General features: G+C 38.7%; 1 protein-coding gene across 1 annotated transcript in view; it reads right to left on the minus strand.

Moving 5' to 3' along the window:
• The window catches only part of galnt14 (UDP-N-acetyl-alpha-D-galactosamine:polypeptide N-acetylgalactosaminyltransferase 14 (GalNAc-T14)), a 74,742-nt gene extending 67,036 nt beyond the window's left edge, over positions 1–7,706 (minus strand). The window contains exon 1 of the mRNA XM_029114674.2: positions 7,348–7,706. Coding sequence (XP_028970507.1) covers positions 7,348–7,479 — 132 coding nt within the window. The 5' untranslated portion in view covers positions 7,480–7,706. The remainder of the gene's footprint in view (positions 1–7,347) is intronic.
• Positions 7,707–10,932: the final 3,226 nt, after the last annotated feature.

Consider the following 10,932-nt stretch of genomic DNA (forward strand, 5'->3'; position numbering starts at 1 on the left):
TCTCAGGTCAGGGTTAGCACAGTGTGCCCAGGTGATTGCTTAAGGGGGGAAAACTCCCTTCTGTGTGATCTTGTCCCTGGGTGGGTTGATACTATGGGAATTGCACAGCGTGGATACAAATGTTAATCTTCCTTACGCAAGTCACTGTTCATACAGTTGGTGTCCCTACTATGTCTGATTTGTATTTGTGATTAACACAGTGTAGCCTTAAGTGTATTGTAATCCCCCTCATTGTCATTGCATTTATCTGTGCCCTTTTTCCAGTGTGACATTGATTTCAAAGTGGAACACACAATATTTCATCATAGCATTTTCATCATTCATTTTTTTAATCTTTGGTACTTTACTTTTTACTTTTTTAAGCATTAGTTCTTTTTTGCCAGTCCTTATTTGGCTTGATTTGCTCACAACAGCTGCAGAGCAGGGGTGTGTCAATACTGATACTAAGACTATTTCATAGAGGAAGGAACCCAATTAAGTAAACGAGCACAGTCATCAATTAAGAGTCTGGGAAAATCTATTGCCGCACAGCCGACGACCACGTTGACATTGCTTTCTGCTTGCTCCAATCTATCTCTGTCTATCGCTATCTCTCTTCAATGGGTGCTGTTGGAGCGGTGCCTGACGCTATAACGGGCAGGGAGAATACAGTCAGTTGTATGAATCATGGTAGCAGAAGGCGTGTAAGAAGGCGGATATCGGTCTGGCAGTTTTCACTTGGAATGGGTTGTTTTTGTCGCATCTTGGTGTGTTTGCGTGTCGATACTTGAACATTTATGTGCCAAACGTAGCCTATGTATAAATGTGGGAGGTGGGTCAAGTATAAATCAATGCAAACTTAAATAGACTATTTGTGTCCTCTTCCCTAAGCAGGCCTTCATTCAGGGAGCAGAAGTGCCTTTTTATTACGAAGTGCTTTTTCATTATAGCTATACTCTAGCGCTAAGGCATAATGACATCTAACGGTTCCTTACCGTTATAGCCTGCTCCAACTCGTATCTAAATTCCCATGCAAATCAAATGGGTGTGTATAAAGTTGATCACTCGCTGGTATAATTACATTTTGCCAATGTAGCAGTGGAAAATGGTATCTCCAGGGCATAGTAGTTCAAACATGAAAGCTATAAAAATAATACAATAGCATTTGAGCTACACAGCACTGAAAACTATTTTGATCAATCGCAACTAAACCATGCTGTATGAAAGCCGAACCGGCTGATGTTTTCTATTAAACATTCCCTTTGATTTAAAAAAGCGATCTTCTGTTTGATTACGCTATTTTTGCTTTTCTGCATTTCGCGTCTGGGGTAATTAAGCAACTAGTAAATGTTTCAACACACGAAAGCTGTTTGTCAGGGAGTTTTTCTCTTTCCTCTTTTGATCTATGAGGTACCGACGTTTAGTAGGGCAGCTAGGTCTGGTCAACAACGTGTGGAATTTGCCATGGTTAGCTGCTGCATGGCAACCACTTGAAAGTACAGAAGTGTAAATTGCTTTAATGGAGGGTTGATTTGTCAATGAACTATCGCAGTCATTTTAAATTGGTAAGCCAATGGAGAACTCTCCGGCACAGTGTAACGGTTCTTGTGCTGGGTTTTAAGGTAAGAGATCAGAGGCTACTAGAATCTAGTGTTCTTAATGAAATGCTTGTGTGGTTCCTCTCCAGGATCTTCTCCACTAAACTGCTTTGCTTCAATTTTATCACTGCATATTTATGACCTACTGCTACTTACTACTGGGGGGGGGGGGGTTATGCTGCCCAGCAAGCAAGAGTTACTATGTAGCCTTTGCTAAGGTCTTAATTTATTTTTGTAAAGGAATTAATAAAAAGGCATTAAGGATTGTATGGTAGAAGTTCTCCTTCTGTTGCTGTCCGTGCCGCTGCTGCTGGTTCCAAATTGAATTATAGAGTATTTCAAGGTGGGGAAACAATATAGAAACAGAACCAGCAGGCTTCTGAAGAACATCAGTGGAGGGGTTATCAAAGCGTCGGACGGCAACACACAGAAAAACTAATAACTGGAAGGCTTCCTCGGCGGACACAGGTCTCAGGTCTCTAAATGTTATTTTAGTGGCTTGGAGAAAAATTTTCTGAAAGGCAATAAGCTGAATGGCCATCATATTAACTGAATTGACACAAATAATGTTTTCATTATTACCTCCGGTTTAGGTTGTATCTGAGCTGAGAGAAATCTGCTAGGCTTTCATAAACTGGATAGAGTTAGAGGGGATTTCCATATTTATTCCCTATGGAAATAACAAAACTGTTGATCACACAAAAAAAACATGCTACATTTTTACACTTTTTAGTAACTTTATAACATGGTTAAAGGTCTATTTTTAATAATCACAAACAACTTTTATTATATTTTATTTATTTATATTTTATTTTCTGTAGCAACTCTTGTCTCCACTTGGTTTCATATATGATAGCTTCTACATTTACACTTTAAGACATAATTATTCAGAAATTATTCAGACTCATTCCCTTTCTCCACATTTGGTTGTCTTTTAAAGTTAATATATAATTGGTTAAGTATTTTCTTTTATTGAGCATCAGTCTACACATAACACCCCACAAAGATTATTTTTTTTTAAATGTCAATTTATAGAATTTATTGAAAGTAAATTAAAATATATTTTAATTAGGAATGGCTTCACACAACCTTAAAGAGCTGATTGATGTATGTGATGAGTGCACCAGAGATGATTGTCTTTCTGCCAGGTTCCCCGATCCCTCCAGAGAAACTCTGAACCTCTGTTAGGGTGACCATTGGGTTCTTGGTTACTTTCCTGACCAAGGCCCTTCTTGGCCAGTTACTTAGCTTGGTGGCAAGGCCAGCACTAGGAAGAGTCTTGGTGGTTCTAGACTTGATGAGAACCACAGATGAAGCCCATGAGAACTTCCAATGCTTCAGAAACTTTTGTATTACCTTCTTCAGATCTATGCCTTGGCATGATTCATATTGGAGGACTACCGTTGGACATTGCACTGTGCAAAGTGGTGCACTGTAAAAAGTGTTTGCCTTTCCCAATCATGACCAATTTGATTAGCAACTGGTGGAATCCAGTCAAGTTGTAAAGGCATTTCAAGAATGATCTAACGACACAGGACGCATCTGAGCTCAACGTTGAGTGTCATGTCAAATGGTCTGAATTCTTGTTGTCCAACATGACATGAGTTTTTCATTTTAAATAAATTGGCACAAATAAAAAAAACAACATATTTTCACTTATTTCACTCATTATGGGTTATTGTGTGTAGGTATTAAGGGTTATTGTGTGTAATTAAGTTTTTAACAAAAAGAAATGTGGAGAAAATGAAAAGGGGTCTGAATACTTTCCAAAGGCACCGTTTACAGACACATTATTATCCCATTCAAATAGGAACTGCAGTGTTCTTCCTGAGTAAGGATCTGGCCCCTTTCCCCTACACAGACAAATGCGTAGCAGCGAACATTGCAGATTCCCTGATCTGAAACCATCAGCTGAACTGCCCCAAATTGTTAGGCAAATACCAAAGTGGATGAGTTAGATTTATCCTTCTCACTCAGGTGTGTGATCCCTCTGCATTGCATCACAACATCTTCCTTCTTGACTCCCGGTGGAATTACACTAGAAGCTTTTGCATACATTATTTCAAAGGAAAGAGTTGCATTTGCTCTTTTTCAAGTGTTTTATTGGTTCTCCGTCACTATTCGGTCTTCAGAGCTTCACTGAGGAAGAGCACAGCCAGCAGCTCTGTTAAAGAAGATTGATGGCTCAATCCTTAGGAGATAAAGGTGAAAATTACAAGTTCGCAAGAAAAGCAGACGTTTTGTAGTGTGACTGAAAAACACATTGGTTACAATTGACAGCCTATTTTAAATAAATGTAAATCATTTGAACATTGTCCAGACAGAATCCCATCAGCCCGGTTTGAATGTTTCCGTATTTCAGCAGTGACAGTGTGGTTTTTGTGGCATTACAATCTTATACAGGTGTGAAGATTATCACCACACAAAAAAAGATTATTGGTGTGTGCTTGTTTCAAGTGTGTGTGTGTGTGTATGTGTGTGTTTGTGTGCACGAACGGGCACGATATGTGTCTGTACATATGTCTTAATGCATGTGTCTAAGAAAATGGTATGATTTATTGATCGGCTCCCCATAATAAGTGGAATTACTCCCCAGGGTAATCACTGCCAAACAGCTCAATCACAGCACTTAGCTTAGAGTAACAGTCTAACAGTCTCTGCTAAGACAATTGCACAATTGCTAACAAAAATGTGACATAAACGAACACATAAAAGGAAGCAAATAGCCTAGTGGTTCGAGTGGTGGGCTACGAACCGAAAGGTCAACCGTAGTTTCTCTGGATAAGAGCGCCTGTTAAATGACGTTAATGTGAATGAGGCGTGCTAGTGTTTTTCTCTTAACAATGAGACCCTTTATCTGCTGTCAGAGGAACATGTGGACACCATTTGTATCTATATGTGCAGATCAAAGGAAATTGCTAACTAGGGCTATTGCAATTGATAATTGGTGTTAGCAAATTGACTGGAAGTCTATGGTATAAGTTGGCACGCTAGCATTGGATGTGGCCACCTGTAACTTCCTTGATACTGGATGCAGACGTGTAAAAATGTTCTCCACAAGTTCATCTGAATCTGGAAGTAGATAGAGGGAATCAAAGGCAAAATACTTAAGCATCATTTCAAGAGTGTAAATTATAAATAGGACAATGCATATTTTTCTACCTGTTTAGTGTTTTGGTAGTTTTGTGATTAGATCCCTTTCATGATGACAGAGAAGCCACGTAAGAGCATAACAAAGCTGTTGATCATCAGAAGCTACATGAACCTTTAGGTGTACAATAATTCCCTAGTATCCACAGTACACAAGTCTTACAATAACACTCACTTTTTACTGTTACTGTCCAAATACCACATCAGTGAAAATGAAAGATAACATGCACAAGCCTGACATGATATCCAGACACAAGCCGAGCTGTTTTTACAGAAGCCACTGTTTAAATGAGTGCCTTCTCTCTTCAGCTGCATTGCAACACAAACCCTTCCTCTTTTCATGGTGACTCAATATCACACAGCTGGAGTTCACAGTAATCCATTACAATAATTCAGACTGTACCGGTCCTAAAGATTTGTTGGAGTACATCTTCATCCACACCCTTACTTTCAGTTTTATCCTCAGAACAAAATGTTCCTCTTTCATGGGAAAAAACACTGAAAATTAAATTTCATACTGGGTAGAAAATGAATAATTCCAGACGAGTAGACAACAGCATTTGGGAGTCATTGGCATTGTGATACACCAGCTGAACACAGTGATTGGAACATTGGTCTTGTTTGTATACCAGACGGGACCATTGTAAACAGACACGACTTATGAAAAGTATCTCAGGAGACAGCGTGTGGTTCTTCTATAACTCACAAGGACAATATAAGAACCCAGTACGACTAGGAAAAACAGACAGTCAGGCAGAATTCTTTGGGATTGCTCTTCTGAAAACATTCAATGTGTGCTTTATGTCCTACAAGTCATTTAAGGTGAAATTCGGGCTTACCTCCAAAAAAAAACTAAAGGACCCAATTCTCCCAAGGTTATAGTAGTAACACTTCCCACTCATGGATCCAAGTGAGGCTCGACCATATGTCAAGCACTGTACAGAACAGCGTGCGGCTAAAATGCCACACATAATGAGGTAACATGCATAACAAAAGCCTGGCAGCACACAACTAGCTCATCGTTGGGGACAGAAATACTAAGCTAGACCCCAATGGGATCTCCGCTTTAAGCTGTACAGCCTCCAATAGGGAGTTGGAAGGGAAAAAAACTGCATACGGAATAGCTCAAGGACCCCCAAAAGACAGAGCTTGAGCACATAGGGAAACTGCTGCAGTTCTTCAAAGAACGGATGAATTCATACTGCGCTACGGATATAGGCAGTCAGCAGCTTCTATTGTTCAGAAAGGAGCTAGGTAAACAAACCTACACCATGAGAGTACACTAAGCGGGAATATTGCATTTGCATTTGAATGGCAGATAAACCCACAATATGTTCTATTATCTGTGCAGCAGCATTTGCCACAGACTATCAATTTTTCTGCCCTGCTTACTCAAATCATTTCATAAAACCCTTCAACTCATAACTTAGCACCTTGAAAATAGTGTTGATTTATTTCAATGTCCCCTACATCCTCGGCATGAAAATTCCAACATGACAATTCAAAATCCCAAACAACCTCTCAGACTAGAACGTCTTCAGTTGATAAGGCCCCTTGACCATTGCGACACTCAATCAATCCAGACTTGAGTGCTGCTTCACAAGTCTTATTCCACCATTCAGGTCCAACACTGAAAATACTAATTGACCCTAGGCATTTGGTGGGACCTAACACATGTTTTGGCAGAGGCCCGCCAGATATTTAATGTCATCTGGATTCTGCAAACCAAAAAAATATTAAGATTAACTTCAGTGGGGGATAGTGGAAATAGTGTAGTTAAAGCTGCTGTTATAAAATAGGAGTAGGTCCTAATAACCACGGAAAGAGTTCTTCTCTAAAAGGTTGCACATTTGACGGCTATAATTGCCACTGTCGAGCTGTCTTGGTAAAAGTGGATAGTATTATGATTATGCCATCACATTATGTCCACCGCTTCACATATGGACCACAAACCGTACTACAGGTCAATTGTTAAACTTATTCACTGGTTACTTATGCATTTTTAGACACATGAACAGAGCAACAAGATCCACAGTAGACATTCTATATAATTTCTTTTTTTTTTATAAAACGTTTGAATATTTGAGAATTGTTTTAATTTCAGAAATGTGTTAATCAGTGTCTAACACATTAGTGAAACTTGTTTAAACCAATCCAATGAGAATCGTGACGTTTTTTTTATCAAGAGGCATTAAACATCATTTGTTCATTCAGGCAAAAAAATATGTATCTTCTTGTCAGTTTGGATTAAAGAAAGTGCATCTAATCCCCAACCGTTAAAAAACTCATTATTAAACTCATTAATTTGATACTGCACGTTGCAATAGACATTGTTGAAATTAAATATAATGTGACGCTATGAGAACATACAAAAACTGATTGAAGACTTATCTGCAAACTTTTAGAAAACAATTTGATACACCCTCTGCCTGCCTACACCTTGTACTCTCAAGGCTATTAATACAGGTTTTATATAAAAACAGAAAAAGCCTACATTTTACATTCCCGCACGCGTGCACCCAGACGCATATTTTATGGTCCAAGTTTAGCTTACAATATTGTTAACACAATGGACAGAACTGCATGTGAGGTTTAAACCAGATTATATTGGACTGCTTACCTTTCCGTACTGTGCTTCTTTGGTCCCCAGGTCCGATACTTTCTGCCTACTTAGGAGTATTAAATACAGTAGTGCAGCAATCCAGAAAATAACCACCAAAGCCAAAGTCAGCTTTCGAGAAAGCCGTTTCATTTTCTAATGAGTTACTGGAGCAGATTTCGCCCCTTTATTTGTGGGGCAATCTAGTACCACATTTCCAGAAAAGTCGGTTCAGGAGTGGTGGTTTTGCACGATACTGTTACATTATCTGGTTCCTCTTCCCTAAACCTACACGCTTGCTCCAGACGCGTGTCCGATGATCGCTCTGGTTGCGAGATTCTCTATGACCCGACTGGAAGCACACAGCGATCTACTCTACCGAGTCCGTTTAGCTACGAGGTACTACAAAGGATATATCAGCCGGTTGGGAGGTAGACTACCTATTGCACCTGAATGGTTTTAGCACCACCTACCGCTCAAATGTTTAAGTGCATCGTTTTGAACTTGCAATTAATATTTTTATCAAGCTGTGCACACACCCATATGTTGTGCGCCACTCCGAGCGTAGTATTACATCTCTTATTGACCTCCTATGTGGGTCGGCGCGTTGCCGAGCTAACTCTATATTTTCCTGTTATAGAGAAGCCTATTTTACGAGCCTACTGTGACATTGCACTAGTGTGACGAGGTCTGGGCGAGACAAATCCCAGTAACATTTAGAATTTTGTCAATATTCAGTCTTAATGTAGCGCTTTGAATGGCTGTCCGAAAGAGCTCATCATCTCAAGAATCCCTTCCCCGGCGTCCTGGACCTATTGCAGTTTTCATACTTCTCCAACCCAGCCACAGGTGGTGCCGTTACCACGACACTGCACTGTCCTCACTGTTGCAAATCAACGATTGCGGAAATAGCCGTCTAGCGCGAAAAGCTAGGAGTGCACACGGTTGATCCAATTTGGACAAGATTCGATTTTTTTGCTCCAAATCTAGTGTTATTTGTCACGTGCTTTGTTTTTGCGAGTAAAATAAATAAATCGAATAAAATAGAAAATCAAGATAGAATGTATTAACACATGGCATATATACTGAAATTCCACACAAGAATAGCCAAAAATGAAAGCTGTGAGAAGCGTTGACGGGCTTCAGCTATATGCCATATTAAGCCATGGTCAGGAAAAATTTGACACATGCCTACAATGAGCTACTTCTGGGCTCTTACCACACTTGCCAAATATCACAACTCAGCATGGAACACATCATGTAGAATACCTGACATTGCATCAGAAATTGTGGCCCTTGGGCTTGAACTACCATGTACGGTTTGGACCCTTTGCGACTCTTTATCTCACAGCATTTTTCACCCAGTGAACTGCTGAAACCCTAAAAACAATTACGAATGGTAACAGACAATAGCGTTTTACCAGTGAATTGTTGAAACACTAATAATGAATGCCAAGAAACGAAATAAAATTCACCATGACTTTACAGCTCAGTTGAATGAGCATGTCACTTGCAATCCAGAGGTTGTAGGTATGATTCTGATGAGGGACTGTTTGCATTTTGTAATATTTGGAAATAGAGAATACGTAAGGATTTTTGTTGTGCCATTTTTGGAACAATCCTTCACAATTGATTGGAGGCACGGATTTAGCCGGCTGCAAAACCATGACAGAAACCATGTCCCCATGGTTATTTAATGAAAATCTTCTCCCCAATGATTGAAAAGCACTGAATGTGTTTGCCGAGAGACAGGAACAAAATAAAATGATACACCTATCAGCCATAACATTATGACCACCTGCCTAATGTTGTGTTGTCTCTCACACTCACTGTCATAATTACTCTTACACTCACACACCTACAATCAACAAAAACAACAGATGTTTTATGTTCCACAGCCATAATTACACGGATAATGAATTTGAATTCTATTTGCAACTTTTTTATTTGTTATCCTGTCTACTTAAAATGTTTTACGATAGAGTACTTATTTAATAAACTGTATTGTTTAGGCAACATCTGCTATTATCTTCTATAATAGGTGAACAACACACAACTTTGAAAAGACAAAGACAAATACAAAAGAATAGATCTATATTGACAGTTCAGTGGGCCTGGGTATATGCTAGGATCTACTTTTTTGGGTGAAAATACTTTTCCCACTCTAAATGTAGCTTATTGTAAATAGTACAGTACTTTAGATATTGTCTAATCAGGGTTAGATTGACCTCTAGACTGATCGAAAGAATAACTGATCAAACTGATCAAAAAGTGTTGTCTTTCTAATCCCTCTAGTGGTGGTTAGTCCTGGAATAATCAATGAACAATTGTGTAAACTATTGTAGGCCTACCACTGTCCAGCAGGAGTCATACTGGCATAATACACTAAAGGGAATGATACACTGTATTATACTGAGACCCAGCAATTCATTTCTTTCCACTCTAGTTAAAGTTTTTCTCATTTGCTTGAGCGTTTTTGTCTAAGTGGAATTCTTGTTTTCAGGACAGTTAAAATGTAGGTCCAAACCAGAAAGACACATTTAATTAGCAAAATGCGCTAAGACACTGAAAACATAAAATACATGACTCAAAAAGTACTTGCATCAAAAGATACAACTTATCTCATGAGAAAAGATTTCAGTCAACCACAAAGACCCAATAAATATTACCTACAGCTATCAATATACTTTACATGCATTGGCTTAATATGATAGTAGGCTATATTATAGTAAATATATCACAGTATCGGATCACTGGCTGTATTTTTTCCCTGTAAAATTATTTTACATTGTGTATCACTGACGAGCATGAATCCCAAGAATTAGAGGGCTGTATAGTATTTCATCATTTTCCATTCTGTCCTTTACATATGCTGTATACATACAACATATATAAAATATGACAATTTAACAAAATTACTGCAAAAAACAAAGCAGTATTTTACACATACTCGCTTTTGTTGCCAGCGGTTTAGACATTAATGGCTGTGTGTTGAGTTATTTTGAGGGGACAGAAAATGTACACTGTTATATAAGCTGTACACTCACTACTTTACATTGTAGCAAAGTGTCATTTCTTCAGTGTTGTCACATGAAAAGATATAATCAAATATTTACAAAAATGTGAGGGGTGTACTCACTTTTGTGAGATACTGTATATTTTACTTTGAGCTATTCCAACATCACATAATTTGAACCCCACTTCCCTTCTCCTTGATTGGTCCATTCTTGCAAATAGCAATATGTGACCTAATTTTTCATAGTTAAGGACTGATTGCTGATTGAACAACTGTGCAACAAAATGTTGTATACCTCAGAACAGGGTTTACATAAAAAAGAGTAGTCTGTATCAGCCAAATGTTTTCATTTGGAGTTTGGCGGTTTTTATAGGGTTATGTTTAATGGTTGGAAAAATATGATATGTCAAAGCAATGTAACTGTTTTACAAAGAAAGTGAATTGCTGTGCTCATTAGGTTATTAATGGAGATCAACTTGATCCCAGTAAAGTATCTAAGCAATCGAAAAAAAACTGCATGTCTGCTACACGGATTGGCTGCTACACTGTCATTCTACCACTAGAGGAGCCCCAACATTGAGATGCTACTG

Source organism: Esox lucius, chromosome 18 (genome assembly GCF_011004845.1).
Source record: "Esox lucius isolate fEsoLuc1 chromosome 18, fEsoLuc1.pri, whole genome shotgun sequence".
Taxonomy (NCBI): domain Eukaryota; kingdom Metazoa; phylum Chordata; class Actinopteri; order Esociformes; family Esocidae; genus Esox; species Esox lucius.